The 25,385-nt window shown below is 46.1% G+C and overlaps 6 protein-coding genes across 6 annotated transcripts; 4 read left to right on the top strand and 2 right to left on the bottom strand.

Annotated features, from left to right (window-relative positions):
- Positions 1-8,560: 8,560 nt before the first annotated feature.
- Positions 8,561-9,355, bottom strand: CCM_03400 (Short-chain dehydrogenase/reductase SDR; the record flags this gene model as incomplete). Its single annotated transcript, XM_006668551.1, has 1 exon — positions 8,561-9,355. One exon carries the CDS (start codon positions 9,353-9,355, stop codon positions 8,561-8,563), a length of 795 nt encoding a protein of 264 aa, XP_006668614.1.
- Positions 9,356-9,738: 383 nt separating this feature from the next.
- Positions 9,739-11,281, bottom strand: CCM_03401 (homogentisate 1,2-dioxygenase, putative; the record flags this gene model as incomplete). The annotated part of the gene is made up of 2 exons (XM_006668552.1): positions 9,739-10,884; positions 10,955-11,281. 2 exons carry the CDS (start codon positions 11,279-11,281, stop codon positions 9,739-9,741), a joined length of 1,473 nt encoding a protein of 490 aa, XP_006668615.1.
- Positions 11,282-13,842: 2,561 nt separating this feature from the next.
- Positions 13,843-15,810, top strand: CCM_03402 (O-methylsterigmatocystin oxidoreductase, putative; the record flags this gene model as incomplete). Its single annotated transcript, XM_006668553.1, has 2 exons — positions 13,843-14,085; positions 14,131-15,810. 2 exons carry the CDS (start codon positions 13,843-13,845, stop codon positions 15,808-15,810), a joined length of 1,923 nt encoding a protein of 640 aa, XP_006668616.1.
- Positions 15,811-16,826: 1,016 nt separating this feature from the next.
- CCM_03403 (superoxide dismutase) lies at positions 16,827-17,722 on the top strand (the record flags this gene model as incomplete). The annotated part of the gene is made up of 3 exons (XM_006668554.1): positions 16,827-16,839; positions 17,169-17,500; positions 17,570-17,722. 3 exons carry the CDS (start codon positions 16,827-16,829, stop codon positions 17,720-17,722), a joined length of 498 nt encoding a protein of 165 aa, XP_006668617.1.
- Positions 17,723-19,593: 1,871 nt separating this feature from the next.
- CCM_03404 (candidapepsin-4 precursor) lies at positions 19,594-21,337 on the top strand (the record flags this gene model as incomplete). Its single annotated transcript, XM_006668555.1, has 2 exons — positions 19,594-20,215; positions 20,301-21,337. 2 exons carry the CDS (start codon positions 19,594-19,596, stop codon positions 21,335-21,337), a joined length of 1,659 nt encoding a protein of 552 aa, XP_006668618.1.
- A 1,308-nt stretch (positions 21,338-22,645) lies between these two features.
- CCM_03405 (transcription factor (Snd1/p100), putative) lies at positions 22,646-25,297 on the top strand (the record flags this gene model as incomplete). Its single annotated transcript, XM_006668556.1, has 1 exon — positions 22,646-25,297. The coding sequence occupies one exon, from the start codon at positions 22,646-22,648 to the stop codon at positions 25,295-25,297; it is 2,652 nt and encodes an 883-aa protein (XP_006668619.1).
- Between the last annotated feature and the right edge of the window lie 88 nt (positions 25,298-25,385).

The raw sequence follows: 25,385 nt of genomic DNA on the forward strand, positions 1-25,385 counted from the left end.
AATAATATAGGTATAGGTATAGCTATATTAGCTAAGGAGGAGGTTATTAAGGCTAAAGATAAGAAAGATAAGGATAAAGAGAAGGAGGAAGAGAAGGAGGTACCTATTATATTATACTATCTTTACTATAATACTTCTACTACTCCTATTAAGATAACTCTTATAAGTTATATAACTTAAGTATAATTAGCACCTTTATTAGTATATACTATAAGTACTTACTCTTTTACTTAAGTTAATTAAAGCTAACTAATACTCTCCTAGCTCTAAACCTTTATAAAGTAGCTAATAAAGGCTAATCTTAAGCTTTACTAAATAAACCCTTACTTAGAATATACTTAATCTATACTCTCTAGTAAAGGGGATAGTATATATTATAACTTTATACTAATTAAGAAAATAATATACTTATAAAAGTATAAAGATTATACTTATTATAACTATAAGTATAAGCTATACCTAGCTATAATAATCCCCTTTACTTAGTATCTAATAATAGTATATAAAGATAGCCTTAAGTCTATAAGTTATTTATTACTTACTTTTAATACCCTTTAATAGTACTTACTAATACTTTACTCTCTCTTCTAGGATAAGGTTTTATATTATATAGTGCTATATACTATTTTTAAAATATTAGAGAAGGAGGATAGTATATTTAATACTACTATTACTAATATAGTATTAGGTAAGGAAGCTCTCTTTAAGTAAAAGACCTAGGCTTTATACTACCTTAAGGTATTTATTAATAAAGTTATATAGTAAAGCTATTAAAAAATTAGTATATATATTATAATAATTAAATAGAATATTACTTATCCCTAGATTCTCTAAAGGGTTAGAGATTAAATAATACCTTCTTACCTATACTATACTTTATATCCTATATTAGAATAATTATATTACTCTCCTTAACTATATCTAAAAGCTTTCTTAGATTAATAAGATATTTAAACTCTAAAAAGGCTTAGTAAGGAAGAGCTTTAGTAAGACTATCTATAGGTATTACTCTATTTAGAATAAAGGTAAATATAAAATACCTATATCTATATTCCTATTTTAACTATATATTATTAATATTAATATATTATAGTTTAGTTAATATATACTCTCTATTATTAATAATAATATATATTATTTAAGTATTATTATATATTATCTTATATAGAAAAGCTACCTATCTTCCTATTATTATAAGAAGATAATATATTATAGAAGCCTCTTTTATTAAGCTAGATATACCTAATAATTTAGCCTTTATTATAGATAGTATAACTATATCTTATTTTATAGCTTTTTAAAATATAGGACTACTATATAGGAAGATTATTTAACCTTAAGATAACTTCCTAGTAATAAGGTTATTAGTATATAATATATTACTAGTAATTTATAGAATAACTACTTCTTTATTTAGACTATAAGTAAGGACTAAAGTCTTTATAATATATAGATAATATATATAATACTCTATAGCTAGAATATAATCTCTTAATAGGTTTATAAGGAAGTAGGTAAGAAAGGATACTATATATATAATATCTAACTAGACTATAATTAATATATATAATATTAACCCTATTAACTCTTAGAAGTAGTAAATATCTACTTTACTTACTATACTAGTATATTAAGTAAGCTTTCTAGATAGTAGTAGTATATACTACTTTCTAGGTTAATTATAAGTAAGTTTATATTTCTTAGCTATCCTTTTAATATATTATTTATAGCTAAAGAATAATAGCTTTTATTTTTTATTATATATAATATAGATACTAAGGAATTACTTAAGATCTCCTTAGTTATATATATTATATACTTATTTTATCTTTACTATAAGGGATAAAGCTTACTTCTTATACCTCTTACTATAGAAAAGGAGGATATTATTAATAAAAAATACTAAGAATATCTTCCTATCTTTAGAATAGTATAGATAAGGCTCCTCCTTATATTATAATAGGTTATACTTTATAAGGGTATTAGTAAATTCCTTAAGCTATAGATAGGGTAAGTCCCTTAGGCTATATAGGGCTTTCTTAAGAAGGGCTATCTATTTATTAGGTAATTATATATAGACTTTTAAGATATTATTAAGTCTAGTTATATTAAGGAAAGCATTCTTTATATTAAATTAGTATACCTTAAGGTTAAGGTAGGTAGCTATAGCTATTATTACTTAAAAGGCTTTTACTATAAGTATAGTTATATATATTATATTATATTCCTTAATTACTTATAAATTACCTCTTATAATAATTTATACCTTATATTATAATAAGTAACCTTATTAATTAAATTTATATATATAAACCTAATAAAGAGGTAATATCTTTATATTATTAGTCTTAGTTATAATCTTAAAGGTTCCTTTCTTTTCTATTTATTTAAATTTACTTTACTTAGTAGCTTTTTAGAGCTATTAAAGTAGATAATTCCTTATTACTTAACTATCTTTTAGTACTAGTAGAAGATTATTATAGTAATAATATAATTATAGCTAAGCTATTTTATTTACTTAGAGTATATTTACTAGTACTATAAAGAGCTATAGTAAGCTTTAATCTCTTTTATATAGGTTATAGAGTACTTTAACTTTAATAATTATATTTTCCTAGGGTTCTAGGAGGATGGCTATATTATAGCCTTTTATATATATTACCTACTCCTTTCCTTCTCTATAAGGGCTTTATCTATCTTTTTTAATAACTAGCTTTTTAAGGGAAATAATTAGATTAGGTTTAAGTATAGGTATACTTTTAGTACTTTATTATAAAGCGTCTTTAATACTTTCTTCTAGGTTAATACTACTTATATTAATAAATAATAGCTCTTCTAGGGTAAGTTAGAATTTATTATTTTTTAAAGTAGCTACTTTATTAGTATAATTAATTTCCTCCTCTAGAAGTAGAATTAACTTAGGACTTAGTAGTTCTTAGGGTAATTTATATATTACTTTAAGGTTAACTAATAAGGTATTATTATCTACTATAACTTTTAATATTTCTTCTTAAGGGCCTTTAGGAGTTATTAACCTTATACCTTAAGCTATTAAAAGCTTTATTACTTTTATTATAAGGTTTTCTAGCGCTTTTAATATAATAATACTTAGCTCTTTTTTACTTAGGTATAGTAATATAGTTATCTTTAGATAGAGCCTTAGCTTATCCTCTTTATCTTAGAATAGTTTTTAATAAAGGCTATCTACCTTAGTAATAGGAAGTATATTAGCACTCTCTATTAGTAGCTAGTAAAATAGCTTCTTATTAAAATATATATTCCTTATAGTAATAATATACTTTAGTTAAAGAATCTATACCCTATAAATATTAGTTATAATATAGCTAATTAAATATTTAATATAGCCTTTAAGACTAATCTTAAAGTCTCTTCTATTAGACCCCTACTTCCTTTCTTTTAATAGTATATATATATAGTATCTATAGGCTTATAAAGCTCCCTACTTAGGCTAAGTATTTAATATAGGTATAGGTTTATATATATACACTTAGGAATTCTTTTATAGCTATTTAATAAGCACTTTATATAGTATTTTCTAGTTATACCTCTATAATAGACTAATATATATTAGTATTATAATAGTTATATAACTTTTAGGCTATAGGTTCCCTAGGAGGTTAGTACTATATATTATCTTAATAGAGTATATAGTTATCTTTTATCCTATATACTTAATACTACTATTTAACTCTTTTATATATAATAGTAGTATCTTTAAAGTAATTCTATTTTCTTATACCTAAAGCTAGTATTTAGTATAGGTAGAATTATATTAAATTATTAAGGGCTTATTATCTTACTATATTATATATATATCTAGTCTATATTAAGTTTTTACCTAGATATAGAAGGCTTAGATAGTATAAAATAGGGGTCCTTATACTTTTAAAGCTAATAGCTAATAATAAATATACCTTATATACTTATTTTTAATAGTAAGTAATTAGAATTTATTATTATAACTTATAAGATAGTCTTAAAGATCTTAACTAATCTTATTAAATAGTCTTTATATAGGGTTATAGCTAGGTTATTATAAAATAACTTAGCCTATATAGGTTAATATATAGCTTTTATAGTTAATATACTTAGTTTTAATAATCTTTATATTTAATATACTCTTACTAATTATACTTAAGGCCTATAGCCTTAAATACCCTAAATAAAGATACTATAGGTGTTTATTAGCTTATAATACTAGTAATAGTTAGGTAGAGTATTTATAGCTTTATCCCTTTTTTTACCTTAATAGTATTATAACTATATTATCTTCTAAGTATATTAGTAATTATTAAAGAGGAATATATTTAAAGAATATAAGGTTATTAAAGTATATTAACTATTAAACTACTTTACTTTTTACTATATCTCCTTTATATAAGGTATAATTAAAGCTATATAGTTATAAACTAGTAGAGTAAATTAGCACTTCTAATATAATATTAACTAGTATTTCTAATATTATATATATATTATTTAATATTAAGGTTTTAGATTTACCCTTAATATTTAATATATTTATTATTATATAGGTTCTAACGCTATCTAGCTAAAGGATTTATCTACTAGTATTTATAGAAAATCCATTATCTAGGACCTAAATTAATTCTAGGTTAAGAAGTATTATATTATTAATAATATATATACTACTATAGTTATTAAGAAGTATAGATTTATATAAATAGTGTTTACCTAAGTCTATAAGAGCTATATTAATAATATAAGCTAGTCTTCTAAGAAAGCTATATTTATTCTTATAATCTTCTAAAAGTTTAAGCCTAAATAATATATATATAAATTTATTATTCTTTCCTTTACTATTAGTAAAGCTCTTATTACCTTTATATTATATATACTTTACTTTTATATATATATTATATTTAGTACTAAAGTAGCTCTTTATATTTAGGATCTACTAGGCAGTTAGAGGCCTAGCTATATATACCTTCTTATTACCTATTATAGTAAATTAAAGTATATAGTATTCCTCTAGCTTCTACTAATACCTCTTTTTAGTATTATAAGGATATATAAAGTCCTTAATCTTATCCTTTCTATACTTTTTATTATTATAAGGTATACTATATATAGGTACTAATTTTAAAGGTTAAAGCTTATTACTTATAAAGAGGGAGGTTTTATATTTAGGTAAGGTTATTTTTAGTACCTTACTTTAAGTAATATAATCCTTATTCTTATATAGCTATAGTAAAGCCTATTCTAAGTATAACTTTACTTTAATAGCTTTAAGGAAATTATTAATTATAAGATAACTATTAGCTAATAGTATATTAAGTAATTATATATAATTATATACTACCTCCTAATTTTTAAGCTATTTTTTAATACTAATATTCCTTTAATATATATCTTATAGTATATACTTATATATATAGTTTACCTTAATCTCTATATATACTAAATTTAAAGTAATAATTAACTTAAGTTTCTTAACTAATTAGTAAATAGTATACCCTTTTAAGTATTCCTTTTTAAGCTTATTATATACTCTAATTATTAAATAGGGATTAATAGATAATATAATAAGCTTATAAACCTTATTTAGCTTAGTTTTACTCTCCTTATATACTTATAAGGTAACCTTATATTTATACTATTCCTAATTAGATATACCTTTAAGTATCTTAAGCTTTTTAAAGTTTTCTTTAGTAGGTTTCTTAAGCTTTATAACTTAGTAAAGTTCTTCTTTATATATTATAATCTTTATAGGTATAGTAAGAGGGTTTATTAAATTATTAATAGTATCCTCTTTTATAAGATTAATAATTATCTATATACTTATTATAAGGGATTAGAAAGCTTAAATCTAGTTAAACTAACTCTTTAAGCTATATTATTTAAGTCTAGGTAAGACTATAACTTTAATATAGAATAATATAATAAAATAATAGAATAATAGAATATTATATAATAATAATAATAATAATAATAATAATAATAATAGATAAAATAATAATAAGAGAAAAGGATCTATATAATATAAATATTATAAGAAGTTTTAGGTTATAATAAATACCTTATATAATTAGAACCTTATAGGCTTATAACTATAAAGTATTAATATAGTTATATAAGATAATAGTATAGTTAATATAGCTTATAGAGGAATAATAGAAAGTAAAGATAATAGGGAAAATTAGCCTTATATTAGATAAAGCTATAAGGGATAACTAGTTAATTTATATATCCTATTTCCTAGCCTTAGGCTATGTAATTTAAGTTATAAGACGACGCTATGTCTTAGGATACCTGAGGTTATCGCTTATCCACGCTTATCGTCGGTGTGGATAAGATAAGCTCTCTTATCGAGGCAGTGCTCTGTGCGATAGGTTCAGCCGGCGGGGGGGAAATAGGGAAATAGTTATGTGGTCAAGAGGAGGAGCAGGAGGAGGAGAGGCTGCAATAGAGGCTGTAGCCAAGCTGGAAGCTGCAGCTGCTGGAGCTGCTGGAGCAGTGGGCCGGGACGAATTGCGAGCAAATGACCACGCAAGTTGGTCACGCATCAAGCTACGGATCAAAAATAGCTCTCAATTGTCTCGATGCACCGCAATACTTTCATCTTGAATTTTGTAGTAACTACAGATAGAAATACCGTACGGAGTACAGACACCCTTTGTCCGGGCCTCGCTGACGTTTCAGTGCGTATGCTTGGGTGGGCGTTTGCCTTGAGCGGGCAGCTGAATCCACTGTTTCGTTGCCAGCTTGGAGCTAACCGTGGAAAGCGCACTCATCATCTTCTTGTCTGTCCTCTGTACGGTGTAGTCAGTGAATCTTCGACTAATCTCACTCAATAATTCTAACAAACAATGCTTATTCAAGATGTTCATCCAAAACTCGCCCGGAACCCCTCGCGCCTCCATCGAGCTGCATGTATCCGTACGTAACCTGCACCTTGCTGCCGTACTGGTACGCGTATATTCTCATGTATGTACCTGGCCGCTGGCTGCTGGCAGGCTCCAGTATCGGCCTGGTTTGACGCTGAGACATCAGACGATTCGCAAATTCGCAACACTGCGCGAATATGTCAGTACATACAACATTTCCGACTCATCATTCCTCTGCAAGCCAAATGTCGTCGTCTTCTTTCCCGCAAATGGCACCCAGTTACAGGCTGCGAGCACCATTATAACAGGTATCCATCCGTACCAGTATATCGCCCCTTGCCACCAGCAGACCCCAGTCATCACCACCAGCAAAGGCTGCTCCCTTGCTGCAGTGCGTGTGTGTGTGGGCAGCACATGCAGCTGTTTCGCGGAATCACCGTCGTCACCTGCCTCACTATCGTCTTGGCTTTCTACCCATCTGGAACCCAATACGTCTTGTCGGGTTGCCATTGCCATTCATCTGCGACTGCGACTGCAACCCATCGCTCTCTCACTTCATGGCTGACAGCACGGCTGACAGCTGCGGTAGCCTGATACTTTTTTCGTCCCAACAAGGCTCGCGTCATCCTCTCAAGGTTAAACAAACATACATGACTATAAAAACATTAGTTAAAAAAAACAGTGAAAAAAAAAGCCCCGTGCTCGGCTACGCCCTGGGCCGTCCACGCAAGCGGTTGTGGGCCGCTGGGCCGTCCGTGTCGACCCAAATAGGCTTCATTCATCGCATCTACAAAAGCAAAAGGGCAAATGCTAGAAAAAACCCATCCTGCAAAATTTGGGGGCTTCAAATGAAACCCCCTTGTTGTCGTCTCTTCGCACTGTATTATTTCATCTCTGACAGAAAACCTCCCCTCAAAGTACATGACAGCCTTGTTCAACACCATCAAACCCCTGGTCGTGGCTTCGCTTGCAACGTCCACGTTTCACTCTACTCCCCACACGCGTGGCTGACCACATTTGTAAAACGAGTGACAAAATTAAGAAGAAGAAAACAACCCAAGGAAGGAAAACAATCCCGTCTCGCGGCCCATAATGCTCCGGCAATGTCAACTGGCCGCCGCAACCCGTTCCCCATGCTCCAAAGACCCCTGCATTGGGCGGAGTAGCCCCAGACCAGCCCAGCCTTGTCTGGCACCTCCGTACAGCCCCTGCGACGGTAATAACAGGATGGTGCTATTATGTATTCCTTTGGAGATGAATACTCCATAGTTCCAATGCACAATTCTCCGTATACCGGCATTGTGGTACTTTTCTGATGGAATCTCGGTCAGGAAAATCTTTGTTATAAAGGCTGCAACCAGTTTAACGAAAGTAACAATGGCTTATAACTGATTATGTCCAATGAATTCTCGCATATGACTTATTCTGCTTGTCGACCATAGCGCTCGCTTTCGTTGTCTACCTGCAAACACGCCGCCGATATGCCGAGAGCAATTATCATCAAGACTACAACCATTCAGGTGTCACACACACACACATCTATCTATTGTATCTACTATATCTATTACATCTCTTATATACGTGATACCAAATATTCCAAATACGTGATGCAAACATCCTGTAAGCTAGAGACGAGTTGTTGAAACTGCCCCCCAACCGTTCACCATGCTGAACCTCTCCTCAGTCAACCACCGTCACCAAAGCAGCTCCTGCCCACCCTCCATGACAAACTTGCCACCAAACTCCTCCGCCCTATCCACCACCTCGAGTACATGCATCGCGCTCTCCTCCGGGCTCAGCGTCGGCCCCTTCCCCTCCGGCACCCCCCACGACGTCGCCGCCGCATCGCCCATGCGCGTCCTGACCCATCCCGGATGCACCGCGACCCCAACCACGCCGCCCTCGCCGCCCAGCTGCGCGTGCACCGCTTTCGCGATCCAGTTGGCCGCGGCCTTGCTCGGCCCGTACGCGCCCCCCGGCACCGGCTCCATGCCGCCAATCGAACCCACCGACGAGCTCACCAGCACAAACGCCGCCTTGCCCGGCCTTGCCCTCTCCGCCCGCGCCCGCGTCATCAGCGGCCACAGCCCCTGCAGCGTCACCAGCGGCCCGATGGTGTTGATGTTATACAGCGCGCGCATCTGCGCGGCTGTCGTCGTCAGGACGCCCTCCATGCCCATGGCGTGGCCGGCATTGGCCACGACCACGTCCACGTGGTCGACGCCATTTTCCGCAAGAGCCGCTCCCAAGACGCGCGAGATGTCGTCGGCCTCGAGCTCGGCCGAGTAGTCGACGAGCGCGCTGACGAGCTTGCTGCCCGCGGCAGGGACGACGCTGGCCGTGCCGGTGAGGAGCTGGGTCCGCGCGGCGTCGGACCGCACAGTGGCGACGACGGTCGTGTGCCGCCGCGTGAGTAGGCTCTGCGCCATGCAGAGACCAATGCCGCGGTTGGCACCGGTGATAACATAGACTGTGTTCGGCTCAGTCATGGCGAAATTTAGACGTGTGGAAGTCGTGAGTAAAACGTTTGCGAGTTCCCGACGGGAAGAAAGTGAGACTGTGAGAGAGTGCGTGTAAGTCGCGGGGGAGGGGCAACCAACCCATGTGGGTAATAAGCAAACAACTTTCGGCCGTTGGTGCCCGCCGGCTAGGGTCATCTTCGCACCATGATTCAGCAGGTTGGATAACAGACGAGAGAATTTAAAGTATAATTCTATACACACTATGTAATCGAAGCCCGTATATTGGCAAAGAGGTCTTTGCATTTGCTTCGCCGTTTCCATCCCGATACGCCGAGGCAGAAAAGCAGTCTAGAGCCGCCATTCTCGCCGCATGTATTTCATTTCGTCGTGTATTTCACCACATATTTCTCCTACCTTTCATTCTCCGTTGCTATATCGGCAGCAATTTGTTCAGTATGGTCGAAGAAACCAGGCCGTACGCTATCCCACTGTGAAGGATCGCTAGGATGCAGAGATTTGGCACCTTGGCCGTGCATAGCCCATTTTGTCAACTTCAGGGAACCTCCGATGTGAAACATGAAAGCCATTGTATCTCTACAAATCTTGACCGGCTCCAGCTCTCGTTGGCTGGCAGCTTGCCAGGTTTCATAAGTCTCGCCGTGCGGCATGTAAGCCGCCTCGTAGCTGAGACCTCCGGGAGCGAGAGCATGACTGCTACCGCCATACTCGCCAAAGATGAGTCCCATAACCTCAGTGCTCATGTTGCGGTGGTAGTAAGGAGGGCGGAATGTGCCTTCGGCGGTGATCCATTTCTCAGTAAAGATCATAAATTCGCTCAAAGGCGTATCCTTCTTGTTCGATGGGACAGAGAGGACAGTGTAAAGTGTCGGATCAGCCTGGTCCTTTATTGAGTTTGTCAAGCTCACAAACTCGTTCAGGTCATATTTGATGGGAGCGTGGTTTCCGTGCCATGCCACGACGTCGAAGGGGGTGTGCCTTTGCTGGCATTTGTGCAGAGCGCCGTCAAGCTTGTGGATGATGGACCAGACATTTTCGTCAATATCGTAGCGAGCAAGAGGAGCGCAAAAGTTTCGTTCCATGGACATGCCGTTGGGCCCAATGACGCCACGTTCAGGGATATCATGGTGAGCTGCGAACACCTCATGAATATAGCCGCGTGAAGGTCCATCAGGTAACCGGACACTAAAACGCATGCCGCTGGGCATGACAAAAACCTCACCTGGGCGGACCATCAGAGGACCAAGCTCAGTCGTAATATCTAGACGGCCCTGCTGGGGAAGAATGAGCATTTCGCCGTCATTATTACAAAATGCTTCCCTGCCCATGTTGGAGTTTGCCGAGTATGTGTGGACGGCGAGACCTTCTTGGAGGCCGGCGTCTCCTTTACCTCCAATGGTGCGAATGCCCTGGACAAAATTGATTGGTTGGGCGTCACCACAAGCAGTCTTGGCCCCTGGAATGGGAAAAGGATCCCAAGCTTGTTGAGCGGCACATGATTCAACATTGGGATTTGAGGAGAGAAAGGAAGACTCAATCTAATGTGGGCGGAGCGAGGTGTTAGTATCAATTGAAACGCCCGCCTTGCGACCAGGGGGTTCTGCTGACATGTTTGTTGATACTAGGATCAAGACGGACGGGCCCATGTGCTACCGAAGGCCGGATTCGGTACATCCAGACGTGACGGATATCGTTGCGCTTGGCATTGACGGCAGATCCATTGAGCTGTTCTGAGTAGAGGTCATACTTGACCTTTTGAGGTGTATTCTGTGACCAGGAGATAACACCAGGAAGTGCTTGGCTAATAAAACGATTGCCAAAGCCGGTGGTATAGGAGTAAGGATCATCAGGCGTTGGTGGTTTGGTGAATTCCGTTTTGGCTGTCGCCGTCTGGGGAAGCGGGTTCCCATTGGCCCTCGATACCAATGAGGCCATATTGGCAGGTGGCAGTTACTTGTACAAACGGGAAGCTTGGCGAGTGGAGCACGTGTGTGTGCCTGTTTGACGGAGATTTGAAGCAAACGTCGAGATGGGAAGCCGATGAATTGCCGGAAAGACGGATATTCTATACCAAAGATTGAAAAGCGAAGAAGAGGTAGGCCATGGCAAAATATTTATCAAGCACGGGAAGGCTCTGTGCTGTGTCACCACCCCCACAGTGTAGGACCGAGTTATCTGGTGCGCCTTCGTCTGGGCAGGCAAAAAGCAAAGCTACATTTTGTCCAGGTAGCCTCTCGGCTGTGCGAAATAGTGGAAAAGTGTGAGGAGAACCCAGGACGGCAAGTGTCGGTACTTGCACGAAGCTAGGTAATTGCTATGGCTCGGCGGGTACTGACTTTGTTTCCGGTACATGATAGGTATGAACGAGGCCAGAGCAGTAAAACAGGCCTAGGTAGGACGGTCCGTGGCTGGTGTGGCTGCTGGCTTGGCTAATGGGGCGGAGATCGGCCGCATCACCTCAGCCCTGGCTCAAGTGTGCCCATGGTTTTCCTCCGCCATGTTGGCAATCGAAATGGCATGATTTTCCAGCCCCAAAAGACGTTCATGTTTAAGGCGTAGAATTGACTCTCGTCCCAGCATCACGACGGCTAGCGGCAGGCAGCGGCGAGACAATTCCGCGGCCAATGGCGAGGATACCCGAGCACACAAGGGTCGGTAGGTACCTTTCTTGATCATCGTCTGGCTGCTTTGTTCAAGGCTCTTGACAGCATTGTGTGACCTCGAGACCTTGTACACAGATTGTCTCAACTTGTACCGCAACGCTCGCTGCCCGCCCCAGCGGTAACGACCTATGTACGAAGACCTCTCCACTGCTTCAGTGTAACCTGCCTGCATCATCACCCCGCCAGACGGTCCCTGTAACCCCGCCACAGCCCCGCCACATTGGGCGCAGCATGGCCAGCTCATTAAGCCCAAGCTGTTGGACAGCTGCAAGCCAGGCGGCACAACACCGCAGCGTTTGCATCACACTTTGCATCACGCACACACACACTTCTTCAACGCCGCACTTTCAGCCACGACAGCATCCCAAGACGAGATGCCTGCTTGTTCCGCAAGTCACTGGATGACATGGTAGCGTTTCGCTCGCTTTGACGCGTCGAGTTTCAATCCGCAGATATGCTGTCATCGCCAGTTTCTGTTAGTCGGTGGGGGTGGTGCTGACTAGTCTCCTGGTCTTGGACTAACAGCGGGAACAAATGCGCTCGCACTCACGATGCTCGTCATGCGGCAGCCAAATAAGCACCTTGTTTGCCTTGGATCCGGCCGGCTTCCTTTTCCTGGAATGCCTGTTCCGGGCCCTTCCGCCGTCCACTAACAACCTGCCATCTCCTTCTAGAGGCCGAATGGCACTGCCGGTTTCCGCGATACCGAACCCCCGAAATGTGATTGTCTTGTTGTTTTCACAAAAGTTAACCGACGGCGTGGAGCATCGCATTCTCAATATACCATCTCTTCTCCCGCGCTCGTAGCTCGCGACTCGTTTTCTCGCCGCTTGCATCTGCAGCCTGATGGAGCCAAGTATGATTGACTACCAGTAGAAAGGTACACTATCCAGGTTATCAAGCCACCAATCCTGCCGGCAGGCAAATCGGACATGGGGCGGGCTGCCCAAGTTGGACGGGACCAAGACAAGCCGCACCACAGGGCCAGGCCAAGACAAACCACACCACGCGACGAAACTAGTTCCATAGGCCCTCCATGCAGACAACTGCGTACAGACGATCGGACCAGCATTAACTGCCTCACTGGCTACTTTTTCCGTGACACCTCAGCTTCGGTGTATGTGTTTCTGCCGTCATACGCTGACTAGTTGGTGACTGCTGTAGTCACGACGAACGAGGGCCATGTTCTCTCTCAATGTCTCTCCTGGATGGGCGAGGGCCAACTGGGCACTATTAGAACAGAAGCCTGCCAAGCTCACACTATTATCTGTTGCTGGGCCTCCGTCAAGCCCTATGGAGTCGGACGGAGATAGGTGCTTGGTCAAGACACGGGACCCATCTGATAATGGCAATACATACGCAATGGTACCAGTTTGCGCCAATAGCGTGTCAAAGCAGACGATGCCAACGCGGACAAAGCTGAACGCAAATTATGAATTCATCTATCTGATGGGATAACTCGGAGCAGCTCGTAACCCTTTATACCACCCTGACGATAATCTGTTCAAATCATTATGACTAGCGCCGTCACGGGCTAAAATCTGGGAATACGCACCTACGCTAACAAAGAAAGACAAGGCATTGACCAACCTCAAAAACATGGGTCATGCACCTTTCGATACAAGCTTGAGCGTGCCGCTGTCTCCCGCCGGCTTCTTCCCTCTTCTTTGTTGAACAAGCCGCGGTGATAGACACGCATTCCTAGATGTAGGTTGTCTCTCCTGTGTCACTAGTAGCTTCCACCACGCCACTACCCGGGCCTGTAAAATTAATCTCCCTTTCCTCTTGCTCTTTCAAGTCTCTTGAGGAGAAATAGCCCCACCACCCACTAGGATGGTGTCGAAGAGACATGCACCTGCATCACCACGAAGTTTCCTCCACATCCCTCCTCGTTCCTCATCTACGACTCAGCCGCACCAAAAGGCTCCATCAACCAGCCGGCGCAGCCTTCCTCCTAGCTCCATCCAAACCGGGTGCTTCGAATCCGCCCACATACCGCTAGCCATAGCTCCGATCTATCGGCGGTCCGCCAACTATCCCTACAGATCCACCGGCTTGTCCTCGTCGTTGAACCCCGTCGGTCGAACCACCCGATAGAAACGGAGCCTGCGTGCCAGATAGAGCCTTGCTGCTATTACCCGAATCAATATTGACATATCACATCAAACACTACGGTGGTGCTCGTCGCTGAACCCTGGCCCCGTCGGCACGCAGCCTGTTGACTGGACAGCCCAGGGACTGTACAAGATGGGTGTCACAGATGTTGCTGTCAGGCCGTTGGGCTTAATACTTCTTGCAACACTAATATTGTTGTTCCTTGTCAAATTCGTCTTCCATCGACGCCGCTCCAACGGCCTGCCGTTACCCCCGGGGCCAGCTGGAGAGCTGATTCTGGGCCACTTACGCATCGTGCCATCCCACAGCCCAGAGTACACTTACATGAAATGGTCTCGCGAGTATGGATCCGACGTGATCTCCGTCAATATTCTTGGCCAGCCAGTCATCGTACTCAACTCGGTGAAGGCGGCCATTGATTTGCTAGATAAGCGAGGTCTCAACTACTCGGACCGGCCGCGCTTTGTGCTCTTCGAGGTCATGGGATGGGGCAAGACGCTGTCATTTCTTCGGTGGGGGTCCAACTTTAAGATGCATCGCCGCATCCTTCAGAAGAGTCTCTCAAATAGTAGTATTGTGCAATACAGACTTATGCAGGAGCGAGAAACGGCTACCATGCTCAAGGGCCTGACAGCCAACCCTGCAGACTGGGAAAATGTTGTTCGTCGGCTAGCTACTGCCATCGTCCTCGAAATTGGATTCGGGATCACTATTGACAGCGATAAAGATCCGTTTATTCAAGTGGCTGCAGATGCCAGCTACGCGCTTGGACATGGAGGTGCCCCTGCTGGGACGCCTGTCGATTTTTTCCCGATTCTCCGATACATGCCTCGGTGGCTGCACGACAGGTCGCTCAAATTTGCCAATGATTGGGGCTGGGCGATCCGCAATCTGCACGACAAGCCATTCGATGCGGCCGTCTCAGCCCAGCGGCGCACCGAGTCCATCATCCAGGTCATGCTGGATCAGCGCCAGGCACAAATTGACAAGGGAGAAACGCCAGAGCTAGGATTAGACGACATCAAAGGCGCGGCCGGCGCCGTGTTTGCCGCTGGGCAGGACACAACATGGGCGACTATCATGGTCTTTGTCATCAACATGATTTTGCATCCAGAGGTTCAAAGCAAGGCGCAGCAAGCCCTGGATCAAGTTGTGGGCCGCTGCAGAATGCCAAATTTCAACGATAGGCAGAACCCCGGACTGCGATACATTGAGTACCTGGTGCAAGAGACGCTTCGATGGTGCCCTGTCTCCCCCATCGGAATTCCCCATCGTTCCATCGAAGACGACGTATATAATGGCTACTTTATCCCGGCTGGCTCGTTTGTCTATGCCAACGCGCGCGCCATGACACATGATGCCGATACCTATCTGCACCCAGATGAGTTCGACCCCGATAGGTACACACCTATAGAAGAGGGCGGTCGCGGTGAGCCGTTCCCCAATGGCCAATTTGGCTTTGGACGACGGGTTTGTGTCGGCCAGCACCTGGCCAAGGCGAGCGTGTGGATCGTGATTGCCTGCATTCTCAGCACAATGGACGTGAAAAAGCCGCTTGATGAGCAAGGGAACGAAGTCACGCCCAAGGTGAAATTGACGGATGGGCTGACGAGTCAGCCTGATGGCTTTGACGCGAGGTTTATACCACGAGACGACATTAGTCTGGATTTGATTCGTGAGCTGTAGCTGGGTGGGGGAATGGTGCGCATTTGTATATAGAAATGCATTGGCGTCGTGCTACATCTGTACAACTAGGTGGGTGGAGGACCGTTGTAGTGTTATTCACATTTTTGCCACTATGGTGCATGGCCAAGTTGGATGACGGCGTAATGTAGGACTAGATGGGGTAGGTTGTGCTCTGGTTGTACGAATATATGACCTTTTCTACTTGAAATGGTACTTTTGTGGGCTTGGGTCGATGTGATATTTGTGAGCGAAGCCCCTCGGGTTTCGAATGAGTGCGCAAGGTATCACGAAGCTGTCCATGATTTGGTCAATGCCATCGACGAGTCTACCTTGACACACCGTTCCCCCGAAACCTCCGACTGGACGAAATACAATTACGGTAGAACTCTTCCCCTCGTTTCACTTGTTGTTTTCTCGCTCGTCATGGTTTTCGTGATATTCGCGCGTGGTTCCTATGACGTCAATCGGGTGTCGCAGCCTACGAATCCAAGGCTTGCTTGCCAGAGACCGAGTCCTCATTGCCAAATTCCAGCTTCAGCCGAGATATCTCCCTTGGCTCTTTTGTTTTCATTTCCATCGCCATCCCATCGCCCATGTTTCGCTTCCCGGAGGCCGACCTTGCTGTTGTGGAGCCGCAAGCTTCCCGAGCTCAGCCGTTAGTGGTATTGCTGCAATGAGACTGGTGCATGACGGATCTCCAAGCCAAAGAGAAGCCCGCTCCTCGTAACTCCGCCCTTGGAAACGGCCAGCAACAAGCTCCAGCATCAATCATTGGCTGGACATAAGCTCGATGGGCAAGGCAGATGTAGCCGTCTTTGCCCCTCACCAACAGAGCGGTGGCGGGCAGCTTGTGCCAACTTGTGGCCGAGCGTTTCCGTCAGAAAAAAAAAGGCCGCCTCCGCCCAAGCTTTAATAAGCTCTTTTTCCCCTCCCTTCTTCCCCTCCATTGCATCATCACCTCAAATCCACTCTGAAGCATCATCAACCAGAACAACAACAAGACAAAATCATCCAAAATGGTCAAAGCAGGTAAGAAGGCACTCGGGAAAAAAAGCGTCGCATCGCAATTCGCACATCGTCGGATGATGCTAGCGGCAGAAATCGATGGAGGGGCGGTGCTCGTCATTTATAGGTGGTGGCGGTAATGCGAGCTGGTTTGCGCGGGTTTTTAGCCCACCCGGCTCCGTGACGGGCTCATCAACACCTTGATGGATTGGTCACTCTCGATCGATCAAGGGCCTTGATGGTACCGTAGCTGCAGCCGCAGCTGCCTGTCTCAATTCGGCCCAACCCGCGACCGTCCATCCGATCCCCCCCAAAAGACAAAGCCATTGCAGAGAGCTAACCTCTGGCCCTAGTCTGCGTTCTCCGCGGCGACGCCAAGGTCGCCGGCACCGTCACCTTTGAGCAGGAGTCCGAGTCGGCACCCACCACCATTACCTGGGACATTACCGGCAACGACCCCAACGCGGAGCGCGGCTTCCACATCCATACCTTTGGCGACAACACCAACGGCTGCACCTCGGCCGGCCCGCACTTCAACCCGCACGGCAAGACACACGGCGCGCCCACCGACGCCGCCCGCCATGTCGGCGATCTCGGCAACATCAAGACGGACGGCCAGGGCAACGCCAAGGGCTCCGTCCAGGACAGCCACGTCAAGCTGATTGGCCCCCACAGCGTCGTCGGCGTACGTATAGTTCTGGAGAAGATGATGCAGTGTCGTGGATTGCCTTGCTAACAACTCTTGTGCTTATAGCGTACCGTTGTTGTCCACGGTGGCACCGATGACCTCGGCAAGGGCGGCAACGAGGAGTCCCTCAAGACTGGCAACGCCGGCCCCCGTCCCGCCTGTGGTAAGACTCACATGATCTGGCAGCACACTTCGACAGGCTTGCTAACTGCTTTGTAGGAGTCATTGGCGTCGCCAACTAAGAGGCGCAGCTTGGACGCCTGAACATGGAAAGATGAAACTCACTCTTGCAGCTCGGTAGGTAGGGCTTTAAATAGGTTTCAACCTCGTGTAGCTTCTTAGGTAGTTTCATCCAATGAAAACAGTTCAGCCCAATGGCAGTTCGTTTTTGAAGGACCGATTGTGTTGTCACCGGTGTGTTTCCTGTCTGGGCGCGTCGTATATACCTCGACCACTATGAATCCATTCAGCTGATTTCCAAACCATTTCCACTCCTCGGAACGCGCCCAAGCCACATTATCACAAGGTTGCGCAGCCAGATGAACCCTGAATTATGTTGTCAGTTATCAGAGTCCCACCCGGGCCTTGGCTCGCTGCTCAAAACGCGCGCCCCTGGAACATTCCGGCGCCGGCTATGCGGTGTTTGTGAATTGTTATTCCGCCAAGCGACGGAAAAGGCTGCCAGTGCGTGGATCGCTTGTACTAGGGAAGGTTTTCTGTTGGGCCAGCAGCAGTGGCGTGCCGTTCAGCGCGGATGTGTCTGGCTCCGCGTCAGACCCAATGGTCTTCGATTGACTAGCAAACATCAACAATGAGGTAGCCAATCTTGACTAATTCCTTTTGCCCTCGATGTAGGCTTTTGAGCGCTAATGAGAACAATGTAGGCTAGCTTGAGTCCCTTTCTCTTGCACACATACGGCAAAAACGTTGCAGTACGACGAGTACTTGAACCGAGGTACGAGGTCTCCTTAGCAAATAGCAATGTGGTTTCTTTTCTCATTGTTTGGAAACGGCATTCATGCCATGAAGAAGAAAAAACATCTCTCAACCTTAATGACTCTCCTAATGCAGATTGGCAACTGAACTTCTCGGGAAACCAGTAGCCGGGATGAGCACGAAACTCGACCATCGTACTAAACAGACCATCCAGGAGAAGAAGAGACAAAACCAACGTAGAGGCCATACCTTGGACCAATGACGTGAGTCGTGAGACTCTTGGCCATGTTTTAGGCCAATGAAATAGACCTCTACCGCCTCATCTGTCTTGCCAAGCTTTCCCGCCAAAAGCATCACCCCCTTCGCAAAATGTTTGGGCGGTTTCATCTCATTGTGACAGCCCCCACGCCTCCCCGCCCACTGCCGCAGCCTGTCTCAGGATCTTCGTCCGATTGGCAAGGCCGGCCAATCAACACCAATACTCTGCCCGGATATCGCTAGAGTCAGGCGACCCCACGAGGCAGGCCGAAACGGGCTCTTACACCAAGAGAGGTCACCAAACCAACCAACAGTGGAGCCGGCTTTCGGCGTGGCGGCGATGATCCCAGGTCCAGCACTTACACGCGACGAGTGTCACGGCCAAATGTTATTCTGGCGCGAGGTACGGATTGCGGTTGGGTTTCACACAGTCGAGTCAGCTGAAAAAAAAAAGAGCACAGGTAGAGTTGTCTCTCGGCCCGTCTTGAACCGCAAAGGATGTCTTGTGCTCCCCTGTTTGTCGCTCGCCCGGTTGCCTCTTCGGGCCTCTCGTAACCACCACTGCACGGGCTGTGTCCAAGGCCTTGGGGGCCAATGTTGGTCGGATACGGAGTGATGAGCGCAATGCTCAGTTCAGTCGCCGTCGAGCCTTCGGCCCGTCTGTTCCTACGTTCATTCCTATGATTCCGTGTAGTGATATCATCCATGCTCCCTATCGCAAACATGATATACATGCAAAAGTATAAATACAGATGTATAGAACTGAATTCCGCACCAAAAACGTTCCGTAGACGGCAGAGTCAAGGACCCTTTACAGGATTAAAGGAGGAAAACCAAAGACTCACAGCCCGGACCCCAGTACAGCTTTGACAGCTTTGACAGCATCCGACACCACCATGAGATACAGCTGGCAGTATCCCTCCCTCCTCCTCGTCGGCGAGATTGTCGCAGCGCAGCGTGTCCTCCAAGGCAACGTGCAGCACTTTGAGAGCCTCACCGCCGGGCCCTGGCAGCCACTCCTCTCCCTCGGCTTCGGCACGCCGCCGCAGGAAATTACCGGCATCTTCGACTCGGGCTCTTCCGACACCATCATCCCGCTGGCCGGGTCTCCTCTCTGCCAGGTGCCCAACCAGCAGTGCACGGAGCCGGCGCCCGAAGTCCGGGATGGGCTTGACGTCCAAGTTCGGGGCGAGTTTGACATTAACCAGGCGGCGGATGTCGAGCAGCTGCCCGGCGAAACTTTCAACGCCACCTTTTCCGGCGGAGACGGATTTGACGGCGAGTACATCAAGACGACGGTCACCATCGGGACGGACGGCCAGGGTCAGGTGCCGGGGGCGCAGGTCGCGCTGGCGTCGGGCGGTCAGCCGGCCGGCGACTTTCCGCAGTTTTCCATCTACGGTGTTGGTCCGCGCGAGAACGAGGCCACGGACCAGAAGTACGACAACTTGCCGCAGGTGATGAAGGATGCAGGCGTCATCAAGGGCAACTCCTACAGCGTCGTCCTGAACCCGACTCGTCAGTATTCTCCCCCCGCACTTGCAAGCCATCTTGTCATTCGATGTGCAAAGAAAGGCGGCAACTAACAACAATGTGTGCACAGCCCTGGCCAACGGAAGCGTCTTCTTCGGCGGTATCGATCGATCCCAGTTTAGCGGCGAGCTGCAGCAGGTCGCCCTCGACCCGGACAACGAGGGGAAAATTCTCGACTTTGTCGTCAAGATGAGCTCCATCCGGCTGGACATGAGCGGCGGCAACAAGAACAATAACCAGACGGCCAAGGTCACCAAGGACCAACAGCGCGCGCGCATGCGCCTCAAGCGCTCCATCTACCGCCGCGCGTCGACGAGAGGAAGGGGCAAGGCCGGGGGCACGTACGGCGGCCGCCAGGCGGTGCGTGTGTCGAGCACCCGCCGGGGCAGCCACAATAGCAACGGCGGCAACGGCGGCAACGGCAACAGTAGTAATGGTGGCAACGGAAACGGAGGCAACGGAGGCAATTGTAACAACAACAACAATAACAACGGTAACGGCAACGGCAACGGCAGGAAGAACGGCAAAAATGGCAATGGCGATAATGACAACGGCAACAATGGCAACGGCAACAATGGCAACGGCAACAACGGCAACAACGGCAACAATGGCAACGGCAACAATGGCAACGGCACTGACAACAATGGCAATGGCCTCATCAACCTCGGCCTCAAAGAAGACGAGGGCTTCACCCTCTTCGACACGGGCGGCGTCGACCTGACGCTCCCCGCCGGCGTGCTCAAGAGAATGGCCCAGGCCCTCGACGCCGATTTTAGCAAGCAGGACGGCATCGGCCCCGTCGAGTGCAGCAAGCTCAACGCCGACAACAAGCTCGTCATGGGCTTCAACGACGACAGCGTCCAGGTCTCGCTCGCCCTCGACAAGATCCGCGTGTCCGAAGACCAGGCCAACCCCGCCCTCGCGCGCGAGGGCCTGTGCGAGGTCGGCGCCTCCGCCGTGCCCCCGGATGATAACCTCAGCATCATGGGCTTCCCCTTCTACACGGACGTGTACACTGTGTTTGACTTGGAGAACAACAGCCTGTGGTTCGCGCAGGCCAAGGGCGACCCCAGCGCTCCGGGTGAGCAGTTGGAGGAGTTTCCGTAGGCCGGGGCGAAGAATAATGATCTGCTTATTGCGAGTAATGGCCCACTGAAAGAATTGAAGATGGAAAAAGAAACGTCAAAGCAATTTACAATGAAAAAGAAAACAATAAAAACAATACATTTTCAAAAGCAAACAAAGCATCGCTTTTATAGTAATGCATGCAAACCAAACCATTGAGTACATGCAAAGTCGACAAGAGCTGAATATACTGCCAAGTTGGATGATGTGGCTATTCATACTTCTGACCGCTGCGATGCTCTCGACCGTCTAGGTAGACCAACTAGGGCCGAAGCACTGAATGAAACAAAACCCATGAGCTACACTTGAAGCCGGACACTCGCGGTTCGCCATTCATGCCCGTCCTCGAGGTTAAGTCACGGAGGATGTGGACACTAAGTGTAGCGGGAGGCAGATGAAGGGGTTAATCGCCATTTTGGGGGGTATGCGCTGCCTTTGGTGGTATAGCGAAGACTTCGATGGACATCGTAGTAGCTGAGGGGATCATGTTGGACGAGAAAGACGGCGCCATTGTCGGAGCTCGTTGGCAGCGTTGGGATGTTATAACTAAATTTATAAATACCTAAAAGAATAATACTTGTTATTTGTACCTTGCGCTACGCCTCACTGTGGCGGCCGTGGCGGGTTGTGCAACCCCACCTTGCACCCTGAGGTTAGTTACCCTGAGCAAATGTCTGCGCTGGCTTTGGGAGCTGCTGATACGGTAGAAACTATAGGTAGAACTTATATGAGGAATTCAGCGTACGACCGTACTTTTTCTTAAAAAAAAAATCTATTTGCTGCCCTGCAGACCATTGGCACTTGTAGCAACGTTCATGAAACGAGCTGGCCAGATCACCACAGGCCACGGTGCGGGGCGTCTCCATCCAAGCTCCCCTGTGTCTACACTACGCTGTCGCCCAACTGTTTCGACTCGCTTCTTCCCTTCTGCAACTCTTTCTCTGCTTGTGCAAAAGGTTGTCGTCTTCTTCTTCTTCTTCAATTCGGCTCCGTCGCTTGCTCTTTGCTCTTCTTCCCTCCCTTGCCGCTAGGTATGTCAATCCAATTGCCCTTGCGTGTTGTTGATGCCGCTGCTGTCAATGGTGGCGGTGTAAAAGCGATGGTGCCATGGTCACGGGGGGAACAACCTACCTGTCACTCGTTCGTGATGCTTCCAATGGACCACCAGCATCAGGCACGGCCTCATGCTGGACATGGACACCCTTATACCCCACCAATTTCTGCAATATGGTGTGACTGACCAACGTCCACTTCTAGATCTCCCTGTGTTTCCCTACCGGTTCATTCACAATGTCCAAGTTATTCATCGGCAACGTCAAGAGCGTGCTTAGCGGCGACACTCTTGTCCTGACCAGCCCAAACAACCCCGCCGCCGAACGAAGCATTTCCCTCGCCTATGTCACCGCTCCTCATCTGCGCCGCGACGGCGACGAGCCCTTTGCCTTTCAATCCCGCGAGTATCTACGCAATCTCGCGGTCGGCAAGGCCGTCCAAGCCACGATCCACTACACGATTCCCAACTCTGGACGAGAGTTTGGCACCATCAAGCTCAAGGATGGCACAGATCTTCCCGATGAGCTGGTCAAGGCTGGTTGGCTCAAGGTTCGTGAGGATGCTGGCAAGAAGGAAGACTCCGAAGAGATCCTCGAAAAACTCGAGACTCTTCGTACTCTCGAATCCCAGGCCAAGGCTGAATCTAAGGGTCTGTGGGCCGGTACTGGTGGCATGATTGAAGTCCAGAACGACCTCGGCAGCCCTGATTTCATCAGAGAATGGAAGGGCAAGACAGTCGATGGTATCGTTGAGCGTGTTCTGAGCGGTGACAGACTCCTCGTCCGCCTGCTCCTATCTGAAAAGAAGCACGTTCAACCCATGACCCTTCTTGCCGGTGTTCGTACCCCTGCCACTGAAAGACTACAAACCTCAACTGGAGCTACACAGGCTGCTGAAGAGTACGGCAACGAGGCCAAGGCTTTTGTTGAGTCCAGGCTATTGCAGCGTCTTGTCAAGGTTGAGATTGTCGGCGCTAGTCCTCAGGGACAGCTTATTGCCCATGTCCTGCACCCCCGCGGCAACATTGCCGAGTTTCTCCTCCAGGAGGGTCTCGCCCGGTGCAACGACTTCCACTCCACCATGCTTGGCGAGAAGATGGCCTCGCTCCGTGCTGCTGAGAGGGAAGCTCAGGGCAAGAAGCTACGTCTGCACAAAAATCATGTGGCCAAGGCTGATGGTGGAAACCAAGATATGGCCATCTTCAAGGTTCTCGCCGCTGACACTGTCATCGTGCGTACCAAGAACGGCGGCGAGAAGCGAATCAGCTTCAGCAGCGTCCGTGGCCCTCGTACCAACGAGGCCTCAGAAGCCCCCTTCCGTGATGCGGCCAAGGAATTTTTGAGACAAAAGGTGATTGGCAAGCAGGTCAAAATTAGCATTGACGGCAACAAGCCTGCCACCGAAGGCTTTGAGGCCAAGGAGGTCGCCACCATCACGGACAAGGGTAAGAATATTGGTCTGGAGCTTGTTGAGGCAGGCTGGGCCACGGTTATCCGCCATCGCAAGGACGATACCGACCGATCGCCCATTTACGACGAGCTTTTGGCTGCTCAGGAAAAGGCCAAGGAGGAGAAGAAGGGCATGTGGTCTGGCAAGCCTCAAAAGGCTAAGCAGTACCTCGATTTATCCGATAACCTCCAGAAGGCCAAAATCATGCTTGCTACCCTCCAGCGCCAGAAAAAAGTTCCCGCCATTGTCGACTTTTGCAAGGCTGGTTCTCGCTTTACTATCCTGATCCCTCGCGAAAATGTCAAGTTAACGCTTGTCCTGGGCGGTATCCGTGGCCCTCGTGCCCCCCGCGCTGATGGTGAGGGTGGTGAACCTTTTGGCAAAGAGGCTCTCGACCTTGCCAACCGTCGCTGCAACCAGCGCGACTGTGAGGTGAACATTCAAGACATGGACAAGGTTGGCGGCTTCATTGGAGAGCTATACATTGGCCGCGAAAACTTTGCCAAGGTCCTCGTTGAGGAGGGTCTCGCCACTGTGCACGCGTACTCAGCCCAAAAGTCCGGCAACTCTACCGAGCTATTCGCGGCCGAGACGCGCGCCAAGGAAGGTCGCAAGAACCTCTGGAAGGACTGGGACCCATCTCAGGATGAGGAGGCGGAAGAAAACGTCCCCGCAGAGACCCAGGAGTCCGAGGTCACTCTGGAGAAGCGTCCCACTGATTATCGCAATGTCAGAATTACCCACATTGACGGTAACGGCAGACTCAAGATCCAGGAGATTGGAAAGAGCACGAATGCTCTCGATCTACTCACACGCGACTTCCGCAAGTTCCACCTCGACTCCAAGAACAATAAACCTTTGGCCGATGCCCCCAAGACTGGAGACTACGTCTCCGCCAAGTTCTCTGTCGACAACGAGTGGTACCGCGCTCGTGTCCGCGCCAATGACCGCGCCGCCAAGATCGCCGAGGTTCTTTTTGTCGACTATGGCAACTCGGAGAAGGTTGCCTGGTCTGACCTCCGCCCCCTGGACCAGAGCCAGTTTGGTGCCCATAAGCTCAAGCCTGTGGCCGTTGACGCCTCATTGGCCTTTGTGCAGCTCCCCACTGGCGCAGACTACTTTGATGAGGCAGCCGCCTACATTGAGAAGCTAACCTCGAACAAAGATCTGGTTGGAAGCTTCGACTACGTCGACAACAAGGAGAACATTAGCTACATTACGCTATTTGACCCCAAGGCTGATGGCGGCCTTCCCGGCCCTGAGGAGTCGCTCAACAACGACATCCTCGCTGCTGGCTTCGGCATGGTCCCCAAGAAACTCAAGGCGTGGGAACGCAGCAAGCCCTTTGAACCGGTCCTGCAGCACCTCCGCCAGACGGAAACGCAGGCCAAGGCTGAACGCCAGGGCCAGTGGGAATATGGTGACTTGACTGAAGACTAAATCTTCAAACACACTGTGAGAGAAAAACTGCCTATGAAAGCAGATGAGAAGGAAAAGCAGAAAACGCATGGGAGGCTTATACATCAAG

This window comes from Cordyceps militaris (genome assembly GCF_000225605.1).
Source record: "Cordyceps militaris CM01 unplaced genomic scaffold CCM_S00002, whole genome shotgun sequence".
In the NCBI taxonomy this organism is placed as follows: Eukaryota; Fungi; Ascomycota; class Sordariomycetes; order Hypocreales; family Cordycipitaceae; genus Cordyceps; species Cordyceps militaris.